The sequence below is a fragment of the Hydra vulgaris genome, chromosome 06 (genome assembly GCF_038396675.1).
Source record: "Hydra vulgaris chromosome 06, alternate assembly HydraT2T_AEP".
Lineage (NCBI taxonomy): Eukaryota > Metazoa > Cnidaria > Hydrozoa > Anthoathecata > Hydridae > Hydra > Hydra vulgaris.
The window spans coordinates 13,545,105-13,566,056 of record NC_088925.1 but is presented as its reverse complement, the minus strand read 5'-3'; the positions used below and the strand labels follow the sequence as shown (position 1 = coordinate 13,566,056).

At 27.1% G+C, this 20,952-nt stretch overlaps 1 protein-coding gene across 4 annotated transcripts in view; it reads left to right on the top strand.

Moving 5' to 3' along the window:
• Positions 1-14,229, top strand: part of LOC100214948 (uncharacterized) — a 48,183-nt gene extending 33,954 nt beyond the window's left edge. For 2 of the 4 annotated variants that reach the window (XM_065799266.1, XM_065799267.1), the window contains 5 exons: positions 1,313-1,357; positions 1,471-1,601; positions 9,814-9,909; positions 13,422-13,578; positions 13,655-14,229. In XM_065799266.1, coding sequence (XP_065655338.1) covers positions 1,318-1,357; positions 1,471-1,601; positions 9,814-9,909; positions 13,422-13,578; positions 13,655-13,695 — 465 coding nt within the window. In that variant the 5' untranslated portion in view covers positions 1,313-1,317 and the 3' untranslated portion in view covers positions 13,696-14,229. Of the gene's footprint in view, positions 1-871; positions 1,127-1,312; positions 1,358-1,470; positions 1,602-9,813; positions 9,910-13,421; positions 13,579-13,654 lie in introns of those variants that run through there. The other 2 variants (XM_065799265.1, XM_065799268.1) reach the window with 2 other exon arrangements.
• Positions 14,230-20,952: the final 6,723 nt, after the last annotated feature.

The window sequence follows — 20,952 nt, the reverse complement described above, 5'->3', positions numbered from 1 at the left end:
ATACTGGTTAACATATATTTATACTGGTTAACATATATATTATACGTGCGTTATAATATCACGACAATTAAGCAGTAAAGTTAACAACTAAAACAAAAAAAAAAAAAAAAAAAAAATAAAAGAAAAAGTTACATAATAAGAAAAAATTTGAAATTTTTAAATTTGAACGAGTTTAGGCGTCACTTAAATGTTTAGACGTCACTCTCTAACACTGTGTGAATTTACTGGTCAATTAAGTCGAATAACTTACCTAACTCAGTTTTAAACTTAAGAAATTTTTAAATCTACACTCATTTTTTCTGGATCAAAAACATTTTGTCCAAAAATTTAAATAAACATTTTTGAAAGTTTTTTTCTTCTTATAAACTGCCACTTACTCTCTCCTTACTTTGTATCTCCTTACTTTGTACGCTTTGTTCGTTTCTTTTGTTTTGTATACTATTTAATAGTAATTACAATAATCAACTTTGACATGTATTAGTTTACAAATTTTTATCGTTTATTATTTTGTATAAAATTTATTTCAATAAAAGAAACTTCCTTTGCTTTAGTAAAAGATTTATATAAAATATTTAGTATTTCAAAGTTAAATTGATATGCATACAAGGTATGTATAAAATTTTCGCAATGTTCAAACTTAAAATAAGCAATTAAATTTAATGAGTGTTTTGGCAAAAATCAAATTTTTACTTATCAGAAAAAGTGATATGTATCATCAACTTTGACATCATTTATTTGTTTTTAGGTAGCTTATTTTATCAAGTTGTTTATGTTTACAAAAAATAGTTCAGATTTTTTTGTTCAAACGTTTGAACAAAAAAAATCTATGCATTTTTTTTTAATGATGAGTGACAGGTTATATTCCCGACTGATAATGACATTACATTCACAACAGGAGTCGGCAAAACACAAGATTAAAATAAATTTTTCATTATGTTGTTCATCAAACTTTAATTTTACCATTATTTAATAAAACAGCTAATTCACTACAAGATCCAAAGAACTTGACTAAGCTTAGTTAGTATTTTATAATTTAGAAGACAGCCTCCGTAATCATGCACCGTTAAGATGTTAATACGTTTTCTGAAATAGTGATTATTAAAACAATTTGGTTTAGCTCATTAGGGTACATTAGTTTAAAAATATTTTTTAATACTAATCGGTTTTTTTTAATAATAAAACAAAACATATTTAAAAAAAATTAGAGGTACAGTTTACCTTGGTGACGTTGCTACTTACCGCCGACTAATACCACTTTTTTTTCTCCCAATATCAACACAAAGTAAAAATAAAATTATTTTTTACCTGACAGGAATAATGAGAAAAAGGTACACTCTTACAGATGACGATATTAGAGGTAACCTTTTTTATGGAGTTAAATTAGCAATTCTAACAAATTTTTTGAATATGCGTTAAAAGTGCAGATAAACGTTATGTAGATAAAAAAAGTTATGTTCCAATATTTTTTAGAATATCAACTTGCTTTTTCGCATCATGACAAAAACAAGGATGGAAATATTGACTCCAAAGAACTATTGCCATTAATGAGAAGCTTGGGTGAGAATCCAACCGAAGACGAATTAATGCATTTGTTGTTGGAGGTATTACTATTATAATTTCATTGTGATTATTAAACTGAAGTTACTTGAACTTTTTTGAAAAAAAGAAAAGTACAAATGCTTTCAGAACATATGCTTTGATAGAATGGTCGAGAAAACCTTAGATAAAGGTTCATGCATCAAGTGTTGCATTTTGTTTAAATGAGGCTATTGCTTTATTTATTTTCAAAAAAAATTGTTTTAATTTTGGCGTTTGCAACAATAATATTTGCATAAGTATAATAATATTTGCACAATAATTGCATAAATAATAACATTTGCATAATAATATTTGCATAAACAAATGTTTTTTATTTAACTGTCAAGTAAAGAAATGACTCTGCAAAATACAAATATGGCGATTATATTTAAGTATATCCGGTCGGATATGTCTGATAGTAAATAACAAAAGAATTTTAATAGAGGCATGCTGGTGCATAACCTCTGGGAGAACTTTTTTAACCATTACTTTTAACCACGTAAATCAAACTTATGATTTATCGAGTTAACAATGCGGAAGAGTCATATTTAAAAACATTTATAAAAAAGTCTTTTGTTTTCGGAGTTCCTGTTTTATTTTGTTTAAAAAAAATTTGTCTACAATTCTAATCTTGTCAGAACTTTCCTATTTGCAAAGAGCCGGACTTGTCAATAAGGTATATCTAAATATTTTTTGAATCTAGTTTGTCTTCTTTCGCTAATTCGCTAGTTCATTTCATTCGCTAGTTCATTTCAACTTGCTTTTAATTTGTACTTGATTTATTAAATCTCAGCATTATAAAATGTAACTTAACATGCAGGTAAACAAAGCAGATAAAAAAATTAGGTCCAGACAAAGTTGTGCAAAAGTAAAATTTTCCTGATACGACTAAAAATTTCTTATTTTATGAAGTTTTCTTTTAAAAAAGGAAGTTGCATTCTCCAAAAATTTTTTTTACACAAAACTTTGTTTTTAGAAATATATATTTTAAAAATACTTAAAGCTGCACTCGCCGATAAAAGTATTTATTTTATCGGCGAGTGGATTATTATATCATTTGACTTTTCGGCGTATGGATTAGGCCTATTTTGTCGCGTCTAAACTAACTTTGTGTAACCTTGACATCCATTTGTCAGGAAATAATTTTTATATTCTAGTTTATAAATAATATCAACAGCTCAATTATCCACGTGCACTTCACGTTTAACAATTTTTTGAAATTTTCTTCATAAAACTATCTTTTGGGACGTCTGCTAGACGTATGTAGTTTGGTACCAGTAGTATCTTTTGTTCTGTAACTAATCTGTGTCATAATAGAAACTTTCGAAACCAAATATTACTATAGCACGTATTTTGACGTATTTTGACGTCATCATTTCTTTAGAAAAACTTTTTTTAATCTGTTTTTTCAATCTATAAAGTAAACACAATACCTTATCTTATATTATTAAAATATGAATGATGCCAAAATTTATATTCTGGTAATAGTCACAAAAAACAATACCATACAAAATATTTTCGTTTTGCAAAGACATCACTATACAATCGTTTCATTTTTTTTTCAAGTGAATGTTTAGTAAACATTCGTCTAAATTACTTGATGATCATCTAACACATATATTATAAATAACAAACATAAGCGTTAAGATTTAATTTACTCAATTATTTCATCATTTAACTCATTATATAGTTACTTGTTTATTCTGTGCTAAGCAATTATAATCATAACCATTTGATTAATTTATCATCTTTAATTTCATATTTATTAGCTCTTTTCAGGAGCGGACAGCATTTTTTGGTCTTTAGGATAGCTAACTTCCAGATATGGAACAAACTCCAAACATTTATACGTTTATACTTAAGTCAAATAAGGATGTTTTGCAAATAATTTCAATGATTTGAGCCTGGGAACAAAAAAGCACAAAATTTTCCACCTTCCTGCACCAAACAAGAAAGCAATAAGTTGATAAAATATTTTTTGTACTATTCTCAACTAGATTCCCAGGAAAAAAAGTTCTATAGAGTTTCTATAAACTTTTGAAACATATGGTCTATAGAAATTCTATAGATTTTCTGTAAAATGTCTATTAATTTCCATAGAAATTGCTATAAAACTTTTTTTTCTATCAAAAAAAAAAGTTCTATAGAAATTAACAGAGATTCTATAGAAATTCTACAGAACTTTCCTGGGTTTATATTCGTCAATAAATTTTAAATTTCATAGCATAACATTTTAGCGTTCAAAAATTATGACCATATAAAGTTTGGTTCCTCTCAATTTGAGGGGGTTACACATTTAATATTTTTTGAATTTAATATTTTTTGAATTAAAATTTATGGATGAATATAAGTCTAGTACTTTTTTTTTTCGTCAGGCAAAAAATACTTTAATAAGAATATGATTACATTTTAATTATATGAAATGGCAAAAAAAAAAAAAAAAAAAAAAAAAAAAAATCTCATACTTTTTACACCCATTATAATAAGATTATAAAATGTACCATTTTTATTGAGCGGAATAGAACTTGTTTTTTAAGTTCTTTAAATGTTGGATTTAAATTTCGTTACTTAAAATAAAGGTTTAAATGTTAACAATTGCAAATCTTCCATCCAGAGGTTTTAATGCTTAAAAAAAACGAAATAAAATTTTTGATGTAATCTAGATAATAGCAAAAACACACGACATAGAGTTGCATTTTTTAAAAATCATAAACCGGAATAATTATTGTTGAAATGATTAAACAACAAACTGCGTAAAAAGTTAATATTAAGTTAACCAATATCATTTGTTTCGAATCGGTATTCAATTTATATCTCCATGCTAATTACTGTCGGTAACGGCCTTATTATTTTCATTTTCTTTGACAAATGGCCTTTAGTTTTGGAAACGCCTAACATTTTAATAAAGATTAGGGGTCATCCATAAATTACATCACACTTTAGGGAAGAAAGGGGTTAGTGGTTTTGTTACAACTCATACTGAACTTCTTACTATATAGTAACAAGTTCAGTATCTTGAGCTTCAGAATCTTTTAGAATCTTATGCAATGTAATAAAAAACTTGGAAAACTGTTTAACAGCTTACAAAATATTCTGAATCTTTCCTTCTTTTCTTTTAAAACCTTTCAACCTTAAAGAATAATTTTTGTATAAAAACTTGTTTTTGGTGATTTAACACGTGTGTTTCACACAATGTAAAATTGGGCATGCTATCTTTCTTTGTTAAATAACTACATAAAATGTTAAACATTTACCTTAAATGAAATAAAAATAAAAGTTGCTAAAGAATTTCTTATGATTTGGGATCTACTACGGAAAAAAATACATACTGAATCTTTTTAGTCCCTATGTAATAAGGTCACAACTAATAATAATAACAATATATATTTCCCAGACTAGAGGTAATCCACTGTTATTAAGGGTGGCAGCCATTCTATCGAGAATCAACATAGTTAGAAATCTAGAATTGAAAAAAGATGTTGATGATTTAAAATCTGAGATGACCAAGGAAATTGAGGAGATGAAAACACACATAGTGGTTTTGTCTCAAGACAACATAAAACTTACAATTGAAAATGCTAAACTGGTTAATGGACTAGACAAGCTTAAAACCAACTTAGTTTAAAAATCTGTAACTCGTAAAAAGTTTTTCTCAGTGGTTGCATCAGATTCAGCTCGATCCATCAATCTAGATGAAGCCAATTATTTAAATGAAATTAGTAAAGAGACACAGGGCAAAACAAAGAAAGAAATCTAATCGTATTTAGGATTCCAGAATCAACCAAAACAATAGAAATAGACCAAAAAAATGACGACAAGAAGGAAATAAAAAGAGTGTTTAAACCTTAACAATAGCAAGATTGCAAAAATTTACAGGTTAAAATTAGTGTATAAACCAAGTTCAATGACTATGGAATTAGAGAGCACAGAATACCAGGCCGAGGTGTTGGAAGCAGCAAAAAACTGAAAGACAGCGTTCGTTACCAAGGTACATACTGTACGTTGGTAACGTTCCGTACATTAATCCTGGTTTGACATACGCTCAACGAATTGTACGAAAGCAAGTAGTGGATGAGCAAAACCGTCTAAATGCTGCACGAATTGACATGTCAACTTTGTGCATCATCCGAAATGAAGCAGTAACTAGGATTAGCTAGTAGTATTAGAAAGTATCAGCTGGCCAATCGAAATAAGCCATTCCATTTACCGACATCATGTTTAAAATTTTGGTATAGCGACGCCACTTCCCTAAACAACAAAAGACGCCAGTTTAAAACTTAAATACAGGTGGATAATCCGGACATAGTTATGATAACCAAGACATGGTTTAACGAGTCATCGATAATAAATTTAGATGGTTATATATGTTACAAAAAAAAATATCAATAGGTATTGGTGGAGGGACTGCAATCTATGTAAAAGAATTGAATGGTCTGACATCTGTGCACTATTGTGAAAGGTAACTGTCAACAGAGCTTAAACAATTTCGTCGACAATTTAAACAAGATTTATCTCCCAGTGTGTTTCCGAACCAACGTTTCAGATTGAGGATGGAAAATAAACAAACATACTAGATCTTGTCATAACGGACGGCAGTGAAAGAGTGATAAACATGGAAATAGGACCACCACTAGGATCAAGCAATAAAGGACATTATGTCATTCAATGAAGTGCCATCACAAACAGCACCATTATAAGAGAAATCACAATAAATCATACACCTACAGGAAAGGTGGTTATACAAGAATGAATGCAGCACTAGAGCGAATTAACTGGGATAAGGAGTTTGCAGGAGAATAAGAAAATGAGTGTTATGAAATCTTCTTAAAGAAATATAACAGCATGTGCCAGCAATTTATTTTGCCCAAACAAAACAAATTGAAAAAAAGTAAAAAGTACCATAACCAACGAATACCGGCTGAAGTTAGGCGACTAAAACATCTTAAAAAAGCACAGTGGAGTTGTCGAAGCGCAACAAGTCATAAAAATATTTATTTATTAAATGAATACAAAGTGACAAAAAAGAATGTAAAAAAAGCCGTAAAGAAATCAGTGAGCAAATACAAAAAAATTATTGTTGACAAGGTAAAGACTCGGATATTTTATTCGTATGCAAAAAGACACACAAAGTTGAAGCACAAGTTAAAAATATTGAGAGAGAATACAGATGTAATAATCTTCCACAAGGAAATTCCTAAATTGTCCGAATGAAAGTTTTCAATCTGTTTTCGTGTCTAAAGGAGATAGAGCGCTTTTGAAATTAGATAAAGTTTTTAATGAAAACATTGACTGAGACTGGAGGAGAGCGTTAAATTTAGAAAACGTAAAAAATAAACTAGAATAATTGGACGAAAACAACGTAATGGGCAGCGATATGGTAAGTCCGAATGTACTTTAGCAATGTGCGTCAACACTCTCGAAACCTCTAGCAATTATATTCAACCTTACAATTGAATTGGGCACAATACCAAATAGTTAGAGTGAAGCAAACACAACCCTTTGTTCAAGTAGGGCAAACCATATGCAGCGTTAAAATACAGACCAGTATCTTTAACGTCAGTTCTATGCAAAATTTTGGAAGGAATTATTCGTGTAGCAATCACTGATCATTTGCAACTACATGATGCTCTATCGCGACACCATCATGGTTTTATGAAGAAAAGGGCTTGTGTAACCAACCTACTGGAAACAATCAATTTTATGAAAACGTACATGCAAGTGTCCCTTGCTGGAATTGAGGTATGGTATACCTCGAATTCAGCAAGGCCTTTGACAAGGTACCGCACAAAAGGCTATTACTCAAGTGTAAAGCATATGGGATATCCGGTGTTTTGTTGAGATGGATCGAAGTTTTTTTTAACCAATCGTAGTTAACGAGTTGTAATGGGATAAGTTTCATCTTCATGGTTAAATATACTTAGTGGTGTTCCTCAGGGATCTGTTCTTGAACCTTATTTGTTTTTGATTTTCATCAACGACACACCAGGAATACTACAATGTATATGCAAACTTTACATTGACGACAGAAAGCTAATAAAACCGATAATAAAGATTTCAGATACAATCAGTTTACAAAAGGATATAAACAAGCTAGTTGAATGGGCAAATATATGGTTTATGGAGTTAAATAAAGAGAAGTGCAACGTTATGCAAATGGTGTTGAGTACAAACTAGGCAAAACAACAATAGAACGCGACCTGGGCGTGTTAATCTTATCAGACATCATCAAGTTAACGCAGCAGCAGCCAAAGCACAAAATGTACTCAGAGTCATCAAGCGTACCTTCACTCACCTAAGTACAGCAATGATTCGTATGGAATAATACTTTGAAAGGTGACATTGAAACACTAGAAAAGGTTGCGCAACCAAACTGGTACAAAATCTCAAACATGTGTATTATGAGGAACGGCTATCCATAATGAAATTGACTACGTTGGAGACTAGGCGTTTGCGATCTAATACAAGAGTACAAACTAATGAACAATATAGATCACATTACATGGCTTAAACCACAATAGTTTGCACCGTCATTACGAGCAAACATACCAGCATCTGCAATAAGAGGTAATAATCTAAGAACTGAAAAAGAAAATGTTAAGCATTTTTCGCCTCGTCAAACATTCTTTAGTAACCGTATTGCGAAACAGCATCAATATTACTATTACAATATTACTATTAATACCACTTTTCTGTTGCTTTTTTTTTATGCAATTTTTACGAAAAACCTATCTTTGGCCAACCAAGATTTGAAAACATAGCTACATGCTTGATGGTTGAAATTTGGAACATTTTTGTGAATTTTTAATGAATGTCTGTTCTATCTAGCTTTTGGCAGACATTAATAAGTTTTTAACTAAAATGTTAGCACTTATGTTTATATTTTTGTTTTTATTCTTTGTAAATGAAAAATGTAAAATTTTTGTTAAGTCTGTGAAATTAGTAATACTCCAACCTTATTTGAATATGAAAATACAAAAAATTAGTTTTATGCTGCGGTCGCATTGCTAGACGAATTATTAAAATTGTTTGAAAAAAACAACATTAGTATGAATTTAAAAAACGTACTAATAAAAATGTTTAAAGTAGAAAAAAAAAAATTATTTATATTAAATAAGATCTAAATTACTTTTTCATGACTTACTTTGAAAAGAAAATTACATTTAAAAGTAACTTTTTTGTTTACTACTATTATGTTTATAAAAATAAATTACTTTTACAAATAAAAAATGCCCATTTTTAAAATTACCTCAATGTAATTATATTTTAGATGTAGTAGCTTGTATTTTTTAAAAATAATTTACTTTTAAATATATTTAACAATTTACATTTAAACGAAACTTACTTCTTTATATCATCGCAATAAGTAAAATTGCTATCCCTAATTTATTATGAGCTCATAATTTTGTTAAACCAAGTTTAAAATATATTATTTTTTAATAATTGCAATATCTTTTTTATTTGATGTATAAACTGAACCAAACAAGTTTTTACGAATAAATCTTCTTTTTAGGCACCGATTTAATCCTCTTAGATTTCCTTCCAATTATAACTAATTATATAAATTTTTGCTTTTAGAGAAACTGTGCCATTGGGGTAAAGTGGGACAGGTGTGAGTATAAGTAAATATATTTAAAACAACATTTTAACACACATTATTAAATAGAAACTGATAAAATCACCTAATCGACATAAATGTTCAAGAGCCTCCACCAATCGAAATAATCAAATGGCGACGAGAAGAAGCGGGGCATAAATATTTCTTTTTTCTGTCCCACTTCACCCCAATGTAAACACTTTTTTAAGGTACATTTCGGCAATATATTTTTTAAAACAATCAGAAAAATGATTATTTTTCTTAAAAATTTATTCACTATCCTAACACTTAAATATAATCTAGACACTTATTAAAAAATTTGTTCTTTATTATTTCATTGGTTAGAGAAATGATAAAAAGCAAGTATTTATTTAAATATTCAAATGGAATATTTAAATAAATACTTGTTTTTTATTTAAATATTCACATCAGCTCTTTTTTTTTATTTATATTTTTGGAATATATATATATATATATATATATATATATATATATATATATATATATAATATATATATATATATATATATATATATATATATATATATATATATATATATATATATATATATATATATATATTACATATTACATATTTTATGTTTACATATATTAATACACGCATTGACATTGATTTTTAGATGGACGCAAATAAAAATGGAACCATCGAGTTTAACGAGTTTATAGAACAAATGGAAATCAGAAAAAAACGTGATGACGCAGCTGATTTAAAAGAGGTTTGTTTATTAATAAACATAATATTTGCAATATTAAGGATGTCCACAGTATCACTATTATTTTCAGAGTCAATTTTGCTAATGGTTGTATTAAATGTAGTACGTTTTACTACAAAAAATATTATGTTAACTATTTATTATTATTTTAAATCTGATGATTGTCTGAGCTATTCAGATTAAAATATAAGAAATATATAAAAATATAAAAAACTTATTTTTGCAATGCATTGGTTTCCCAAAAAATTTGTTTTTTCTCTCGAAAAAGTTTATTAAAATGATGAACACACTTAACATATGATGAATACACTTAACATATGCTAAACTTTAAACAAAACTTTAACCTAAATATGCCTCTAACTTAGTTTAAAAAAAAAACCATATAAAATTACTATATTTTGTTAGAAAACTTACAACAATAGTCTAACACAAATTTCTTTATATTGGCGTCTTTAAAACATTTTAAATCTTTATATTTTTTCTTTAAAACATCGGTATTAAAGATTTATTGAGTTTGTAATTGTATTCATTTTTAAATTTAAAAAAGTTCAAAAAAAAAGTTAATAGACGTGTTTTACGTTTTAGTATTTTGCTACTAGTCATATAAGATTTAAATTATTTTAACAACAATATCTTTTTTGCTACTAGTCATATAAGATTTAAATTATTTTAACAACAATATCTTTTTTACATAAGAAAAAAGAAAGTAAAGCAGTAAAAAAGCTTAGCAAAGTCTATTAAAAAGAAATACAAAAAGGTACTGTAATCAAGTGATAATAATGTTGATATCAGTTCTTTGCCTAATACTAGTCTATCAAACACTGGAGTTGTCTATCTAATACTCGAGATGTCTTTTATAATGATGAATAATTCATTTCAACTGTTTTCGAAATCTATAAAAAATCAAGTGCTAAAAGCAGATTTTAAAATTAAACTTTAAAATTAACAATAAACTTAGGAAAAAGCTATTAATTCTTGCAAGCAGGAAAAATTGTCAACAGTATATATATATTTTTTAATCCATTTATTCAACCAAAAATTGAAAAATTACAAGCTCTTTTTATAATTTTACAAAGTTAGGTTAGGTGTCACTCATATAGTTAAAAACTAGTCATTGGAGTGACACCTAAATCAAATAAAAAAACAAAAAAACATATATATAATAAAACCATGTGTAAATTAAATTAACTTAAAAATAATAATAATAACGATGAAGCTATAATAAATTAGATAATAAGCAAAAAATATGAAAACACTCGATTAATAACAACAGCATGCAAAAATAAAACCAATTAGCAAAACAGCACAAATAAAAACAAACTTTTCGCATACGAAAAGACAAAACAAAAAAACTACAAAATGAAAATGCGAACACAAAAACTTCAATAAAAATTAAATTTAAAAATTCTTACGCCATATAATACAAAAAGTCTAAATAATTTAAAAAATGATTTACTTATTTAAAGCTTCAAATAATTTTTTGATTTAAGTTCTGTAAATTGGTCATTTTTTAACATCACATTTAAATAAAAAAATAAAAACAATAGATCAAGTAAAGATGCAGAAAGAAAATGTTGCAATGTTTCCAGTTCTCAAAATTAAAGTTATAACTGGAGGAATAAGCGGGAAAGAAAGGTAAAGAAACATAAACTAAGAATTGAAAAAATTTGCATATAGTATTAGTATGTAGTGGTAGCTCAGTTCAGTTCATTTGTTTTTTTGCTGAATCTTGAAGTTACCCGGTGGGAAATCGGCTTGCAAATAGCTAGCTATAATCTTTACGATAAAGACAGCGATTTGGCCGCGAGAATCGCTAACTTTTTTAAGTTAACGTAAAGCTATCAACATTTGTAAAGATAAAGACAGCGATTTGTCTACGAGGACGGCTAGCTTAAAAAACTAAAGACCCACTGGCTATTTTAGCTAGCGTCATATCGTAATAAAATTGCTGTCTAAAAAAGTTTGATATGTAACTATCAACCAGCTATAGATTTGTAGATATTTTGTGGCTAGCTACAAAGCTACGATATGTAGCTAGCAACACATTGCTACAAAATCACAGTGTTTGAAGTTAAATTATTCTCATGATTATAATAGACTCAACACTAAAAATCTAGACTCAACTCTAAAAATTTTTATGAATGTTAAAGACATTAGGTCGAAAATCACTATAAAGCTAGCTAGTTGCTAGCTCATTTCCAACAGGGCAAGATCTGATTCTAAAAGCTCTCATAAATTAATCATGAAAAAAATAAGTTTAAATCATCAATAGAAGTCATAGAAGATGTTGTGTCACAAAACATCAAATTAGCTTTACCAAGTTTGTTTTGTTATCCTATGATAAAAACAACAGCTCGACACACCTAAACTATTGAACTAATGATAAATATTTCTGAAATAATAGATTCTAGGTTTGTCTTCTGGTTCTAGGTTGATCTTTTTTTAAATAAGAACCACTACTAAATGTTTTTCCGAACTGCGAAACAGGTAAAATTTTAACTATTAAATTTAGCCACTTAGGTTCAGGGCATTCTATCTGTAAAAAAGCCAAATAATATTTAAAGGAAGGGTATATAATGGCATAGTCTCCAGTATTACAATAGTTTGTAATACTGGAGACTATGTTTTTCTGGATCAGATACTGTCAACTTCTTTTCTACCCGTGTTTACCATTTCATGCCTAGCATAGACAGCTGCTGCGGGGCTAAGGAGTTTAAAAGAACAGGCCGGCCAGGATTTTTTTTTTAGTTTATGAAAAAAACGTCATTAAGATAAGTAAAAAATGAATGAAAATTAAAAAAAATCACAGTATACTCCTTTTTTTCTGTTTTTTCATCATTTATGTATTTTTAAGGAAAAATGAGAAAAAACTTAAGTCGTTTTTTTATGCATGTTGGAGAAAGAAAATTCTTCCGATTTAAGCTGCTAGAAGGATAAGGTTTAAGCGAGAAGTTGAAGTGCAAGGTTTAAGTGATTCCAATAATTATTACAAGTAATAGCAGTAGTTAAAAGAACTTTCAAAAGAAAAAAAATGTTGATATCTAATTTAACAACGACAAAAATTTGTAAATATTTTAGCGCATAATATCTTTATCTAAATTATATTATAGTTTAAATAAATTTTACAGTTTAATAAATTTGCAACCATTACTTATGTCTTTAAATTTACAACCATACTTTCGTCTTTAAATTTTAACCATACTTTTTTTTTGTCTTTAAATTTATATATATAACAAGTTGAGCTTTGTAACAAAACAAGATGAGCGCGGTACTTCTAAGACGGGATGGGGATCAAACTCGGAACTTCTTGCTTGTGAGGCGAGCGTTCTGCCACTACACCACAACCGCTATTGATTATTATTACTCATATTCTCCAAAGTTTTTTACGAAGTAAAATAATGTAAAACTCAAACAAAAATACATAGTAAGAATCAAGGTATATACAGAAATTATTTCAACGTTTAGATATTTTTTGAATTTATATAATCGTTATGAAACTTTAATATATTTTACAGGCATTCGGTGCTTTTGATATGGATGGTGACGGTAAAGTCAGTACAAAGGAACTTCGCGATGCATTCATGGAATATGGGTACAACAGCACTTTAGAAGAAATTGATGAGTTAATGGAAATATTTGACACAAACAATGACGGATTCATTGATTATGAAGGTATTATGATCTAAAAATTTTATATAAAAAAAAACAACAACTTTTGTATAGTTTTATTTTATTCATTTTTTTTAAGAGTTTGTCAAAATAATTGTTGAAGAAATGAATAAAGAGTAACCACCGATAATGGGGATGAAATTAGTATCAAATGCTTTGTGAAAATTGAAGCGAAAGATCACTGACGAAACTATTTCTGACGATAATATTTTCTAAAAAGTTGACCGCAGGAAAAAAACAAATACTTTTAACCTATTTTGTTAGAAATTTCAAAATCTTATATTTAAAGATAAAGAAAAATAAAAGAAAATGGTGACTTAACAGCAACCAACTAGATACATATTTTGTCATTTTAACAACACCCAATTAGATACATCTATTAATATTTTAACAGCAACCAATAAATCTATCTGCATTTTGCAAAAGCATAAAGATATATTCAGATTCAAAGACATCAAGATTTTTTTGATGAAAAACCAACGAAATGAAAAAACCAACGAAAAACAAAATCGAAAGGTAATACAAAACATCAGTAAAAGAGTAAAAAAAGAAAAGACGAACATTTTTTATAGATGTGTTAAGTATGGTTCAGAACTCGCGGGCACAGAAGAGAATGTATTCGTTTTAAATTGAAAGAAAATTAATATACTATTATTTTTCATTTTTGTTATTATAGAAATTTCAGGACGATAAAAACACACTGTGGTTAAACAAAGTTTACGTAATTAAAAAATTACCTAAACGACCCAAAAATTTTAAGAAAGATGTCTTGTAGGGTTCGCCTTTTGGGGTCCGCCTTGACTTCAACGTAAAAATGATTAAAGCATTACTAATTTTATAGGTAAAAATAAAATTATTTTTTGGTAAAAAATAAATTTTTTGATAGAATTACTATTTATTATGTTGAACTTTATTAATTTATACCTTAATTTTTTGAAATTTAATATTATATTTAGGTAAAAAAAGTTTTGACCCTAGTAATTCGTAATTCGCTTTATTTTAAAAACAGATACACCGTTGATAAAACCGTTGTTTAAGGGTTTTTCTGTTTTTAAAGTAAAGCGAATTCATTTTTGCCTAGAATTTAATAAGGATTCCGAATCAAAATTCAAAAATGTCTTGCGTTGATGGTACGCTTTATTTTTTTTTTTTAAATTGATCAAACTGAGACTAACAAGGAGAAACAATTTTATTTAAAAAAAAAAAAAGTTTTTTTTTATATTTATATAGTATGCTGAATTCTACTAAAACTTTGTTTACAAAAATTATTGGACCAAATATTAATTAAGGAGGTTAGAGATTAAATTACTGAACCAAATATCAATTAAAGGGAGTTTAAAAAACCAAATATCAATAAACGTTTAAAAAGTTCTTTTAAAATATCGAAATAAAAATAAGAGTTTTAAATGAAAAAATCGGTTTTAATATAACACATCGATATTATGTAATATTGATTATTGGTATACTATAATCGATAGAACACAAAATATTTAAAGTAAGAAAAAAAAAAATAAGAACACAAAATATTTAAAGTAAGAATAATTTTTCTAATACTATTAGAAAAGAAGCTATTCTTACTTCACCACACATTTTGTGAACGCAAACTTATTTTTAAAATGAAGACATTTGTTTACAGGCAAAATCTCTCCTTCTCTCTCTCTCTTTCTCTCTCTTTATATATATATATATATATATATATATATATATATATATATATATATATATATATATATATATATATATATATATATATATATATATATATATATATATATATATATATATATATATAACAACAACAAGATATTTATTTTCCTTTTCAAATCATACAATAATATTATAATAATAATAAATATAATAATGATAAAAAAAAAAAAATTCATAACTCTATTGATTGTAGTAAGTAAAAATAATTGCTTAATAAAAAAAGAAAAGTATATATATATATAAAATATATATATACATTTATATACATATATACATATATACATATATACATATATACAATATGAGTTTGAAATAGCAAATAACGGCCCAATATTGTTCAGTTAATGTCCAACACCGGCCAAACCTTGGCATAATATTTGAGAATAATGGCAAGTTATTGAATATTTGTACTCTGCATTTCATGACATCTTATTTCATCATGCATAAATTTATGCATAAATACGATTAACAATAGTTATTGTGATATTCAAAAGCAAATTGGCATTACATTAATGTACGGTCATTATTAAGTTATAGATATCATAATGATTATTGAATCATTATAATAATATGAATTATAATAACATGTATATAAAGTATATAAAACTGTATGTACTTTTTAGTTTGTTAACTTTATAATTTTATATAGTATTTTATTATACTTTTATAATAAATTTTAGATACTGTCTTATTTAAATTATATACTGTCTTATTTAAATAAATTAGACTGGAGATGTATATTATAATGATTGAAAATATTCACTGTCTTATTTAAATAATTTAACTTTAATTTAATTATGACTAATATTATTAGTAATAAATAATAATTCATGTATTAGTGTTTAATATAATTATCACCTAAATAGTATAATTAATATATTCATACGCTCGTATATTTATTACCCATTTATTTAGAAATTAAAACTGTACAACTTTTCATAATTGATATATCAAAACTACAAAATGAAATTAAAATAAAACAGATAAAAAAAAAACTACAACTTTTTGTCAGTAGAGTAAAAGTTTTATTGACTTTTTCGACTCTCTTCTCGAGCTTTTTTTAGTCCATCGCTGTCAATAGACCCTGACAGCCATTTGGAAAGTAATTTATCTAGTTGACAAGCTGTTGATTTAAGATAGCTTTTTTTTACTGCATCTGCAAAATCAATTGTGCATTAACAGGCAGATGGAAAGAAATTTTTGTGGCTCTTAAAAAGATTATAATACAAATATTTATAATAAAATATTTACGAAGACAGTAACAATGATGATGATGATGATGATGATGATGATGATGATGATGATGATGATGATGATGATGATGACTACGACAATGATGATGATGAGAATATAAGTTTTATACATAACTTTGTTTATAAAAAAAATTTATTTATAAGTTTGCTTGCCATATATCACACTTTTCACCCCAACTAGACAACCAAACTCTAATTTCCCTTTTCTTCCTGTAAAGTTATAAAGCATTGATAGTTTAACAGTTAAGATTTTCTCAGCAACTTTTCTCAATTAGTCATCAAGACCATTTCTTCCAATTAGAGACAAAAAAGTAACCTATAAGGAAGTAAACATTTATCATTAGCTATTGCTTACGAAAATGACTTTACTAAAATATAAATGTTATTATATATGAAGTCAATTCGAAATGGAAAAAATATGCATATTTAAGTTAAAATGTACATTTTTATATTCTTTATATTATATAATGATAATATAAGACTTTACTGGATTTGATCAGCATTCAGTATCTTCCAGAAAAATCCTATTCAAATCTAAGAGTTCATCTATTTCTTTTAATAGAAATATAAGGTTTTCTGGAAGATTTCCACTTGTATTTTGATCAAGAGAAACTTGCTTTTGGTGCTGCACACTTAACTCTGACTTAATTTCCTCCAACTGTTTAATCACACTGTGAAAATATGGTCTAACAACATCAGTCACAACTTGTTTTACTAAATCAGGAACTATCCAAATAGAATAAGTTATATTTATAGGTTATACTATATAAGAATAAAATTTCAAGTGCTTTGTAGTTATAAAACCTATTATATTTCATCTTAAAGTCGGTGAAGCCAGACAATTTGAATTTGGGTTCAGAACTTTAAATATACAACTCTTGTTTACAACTTGAATGTTCTTAATTACATCTTAAGTTTCTTAATTACAACTTTACGGCTCTTGATTAAATATTATGTTTTCTTAATTACATATTATGTTTTGTAAATGTAACTTTACTGCCCTCCACTACATCTTATGTTTTCTTAATTTCAACTTTACTGTTTTCAATTACATATAACGTTTCTAAATTAAAAGTCACACAAGTGTGGAACCATAAACGTTGAGCTGCAAAATAAAAAATAAAAAAATCCCCTCCAACTTATCAGAGTACCTGGAACCATACAAAAATTAGTATTTTGTAATTTTCAAAAAGGGTAGATTTTCAAACTCCCCATTTGGTGTTTAAAAGAAAATCTGTAAAAACAATAATAAAAAATACAAAATCTCAACCTAAGAATTCTAATATTGCGTTTAGAATTTGAACATTCTAAAAATATACAATAAATATGATATACTTTATCATTGTGATTGCTGTTTTTTCCTCTTTTTTAAATCTTGTTTTATTTCTGAACAACTTTAAGAAAAATCTATATGGTGCAAAGGTTTAGCCTCAGCCTTTTTCATCTTTTCATAGCCTGGAAAATTATAACTTGCAAAAAAGCAATCTTATAATCAAAACTAGAAGTCATCCATAAAGTACGTACTCAGTAAAACCACTGATATAGGACTCCTTCTATCCTCTTGTACGCACTTTTAACAACCCCCCCTCTCTCCATACGTACACATTATTTATTACAAAATCAAGACCCCCTCCCCTCCTTTACCAACGCATAAATACTTCAAAACATTAACAACAAAAAAAAGTTTTTTCTCTCTTAATTATTTATAAAGAAATATAAAAAAGAGTTGTGACTTTCAATATTTTTATTAGAAATAAAAAATCAAGTTTAGGAAAAATAGAGAAAGTCAAACCGCGAGAAATAGAGAGATAGTCAAACCGCGAACGTACTTGCTCTCTTTAACACCCCCTCCCTCCCTCGTATGTATTCACACATTTTTGGGTAAACCCCATCACCTCATACCAACGTACGTATTTTATGGATGGCCTCTTATACAAAAACATACAGAAATTAAATACCTCCAATTTTCAATATTCGTATATAAAGATAGAGAGGCCAGTCTTTGTGATTGAGAATTGGTAACTTTTTGTTTTTGCCCATTGTGTAGCACCAATTCCCTGAGGCTAATAACATGTAGCTGATTCTTGTATTAACCAGCAATAAGAAACCACTGCCACTCCATCCTCAAATTCGAGTAAATAATACATTACTATCTGAAATTAAAAGATCAACATAAAAATCAGTATAAATAATAAATTAATTCATCATTACTTAAACGTAATGATAATTAAATCAATTATAGGTTTTAACAGCATACAGTTCTTATATAAAAAAGTCATAATAAAAGTACAAAAAAATGCATTTAAGTGTATTTAGTATCTTATTAGAAGTGCAGTTTTCTTAAATAATTTATCTAATTTTTTTATGTTTAACTTCAAAAATTTTTTTTAATAAATTTATTTATAAGTTTCATTCTAGTAATAATAATAACAACTTTTCATGTTTCTATGTTGTATAAAAACCACATCTCATCAAATACTAATATCAATATGCAAATGAGGGCATAATACAAAAAGTCAGCAAAACAAAAAATATAGTTTATGATTTATGCATTTATTTATTGATTTAATTTCTGATCCACAGACCGGGTTCTGTATTATTTGTGATCCTCGACCTAGTTTAATTAAAACACTTAATTTAAATGCTTCAACTAATTCCCCTAATCTCAATTATTTGTTTAAATGTCTAAACAAAGTAAACAATTGTGTCTTAGATTGTAAGTACTACAATGTTGATGGTTTTAATGCCTTAGATCTTAACCTGAACTCATTAAATTTCTTACACTTAAATATTTCCTCACTTTCTTTTCATATAGATGAGTTAAAATCTTTAATTAGTTCCTTTAAATTTCCTCCCTGTGTTATTGCTGTGTCTGAGACAAGGCTGAAACAACATTTATCACCCATAAGTAATGTAGAAATTGAAAATTATGTGATAGAACATACACCAACTGAGTCCAGTTGTGGCGGTGCCCTACTTTACATTAGTTCTACTTCTATATATAATAAGAGAGATGACCTTTTATTGTACAAAACACATGAACTTGAATCATTTTTTATAGAAATAATAGATCCTAAAGGAAAAAATACAATCGTTGGTTGTATCTACCGTCAACCTTGCATGTCAATTCATGATTTTAATAAAAATTTTCTTCTTAATTTATTGGAAAAACTTACAAAAGAAAATAAAAATGTTATGCTTATGGGTGATTTCAACATTAATCTTTTTAATTATGAAAACTCGCCTGAAATATCATTTTTCATTAATAGTATGTGTTCAAATGCTTTTTCTCCTTACATTTCATTGCCAACGAGAGTCAATGTAAATTCAAAAACTCTTATTGATAATATTTTCATTAATTTTCACTCTAACAACATTATATCAGGTAACCTAATAATTTCCATCTCAGATCATTTAACACAATTTGTTCAAATCCCAAGTTTTCACTCCAAATATACAACAGAATAGATATACAGAAGGTGTTTTCAAAGGTTCAACAATGATGCTTTTCTAGATGATGTTAAGAGTATTCCTTGGTCCCAATTAATAAAAGAAGAAGACGACCATAATCAATCTGTTAAATTATTCATGCAAAATTTTGAAAATATTCTTAATATACATGCGCCATTAAAACCTCTTACAAAAAAAAAAAAAATCTAAAAGTAAGCCGTGGATAACTCAAGGCATTTTGAAGTCAATTGAAATAAAAGACAAACAGTACACAAAATTTCTCAATCATTCGTCAACTATAATAAAAGAAAGAACATTTAAATTATTTAAAGCATACAGAAATAATATCAGTAATTTATTAAAAATAAGTAAAAAAAACTTTTATTCAAATTTCTTTCAAAACAATTTACACAATATGAAAAATACATGGAAAGGAATTAGAGAAATAATATTAACAACAGTTTCACAAAAAAACAGTCTATTAATCTTATGATCAACAACAACTTAATTATCGATAATAAAACTATTGCTAATTCATTTTATGATTATTTTTTAAATATATCAGTGAATATTTCTGAAAAAATTGAACCTTCAATTAATAAATTTAACGATTTTCTTAAAATCCCAAATTTAAACTCATTTTTCCTTTCACCTGGTACAAAAGAAGAAATTGAAACAATTATTTCCGTGATGAATGATAGGAAAAGTATTGGCCCTAATAGACTTCCCACTTCAATTCTTAAACTATCTTCAAAAATTATATCTGAACCAATCTCTAAAATGGTTAATAACTCATTTAAAAAAGGAATTTTTCCTGACAATTTTAAGATTGCTAACATTATTCCCATTCACAAAAATGGGTCAAAGCTTGAACCATCTAATTACAGACCTATTTCTTTGTTATCGGAACATCGGAAAAATATTTGAAAAAACTATGCACAAAAGACTGTACAGCTTTTTTGATACC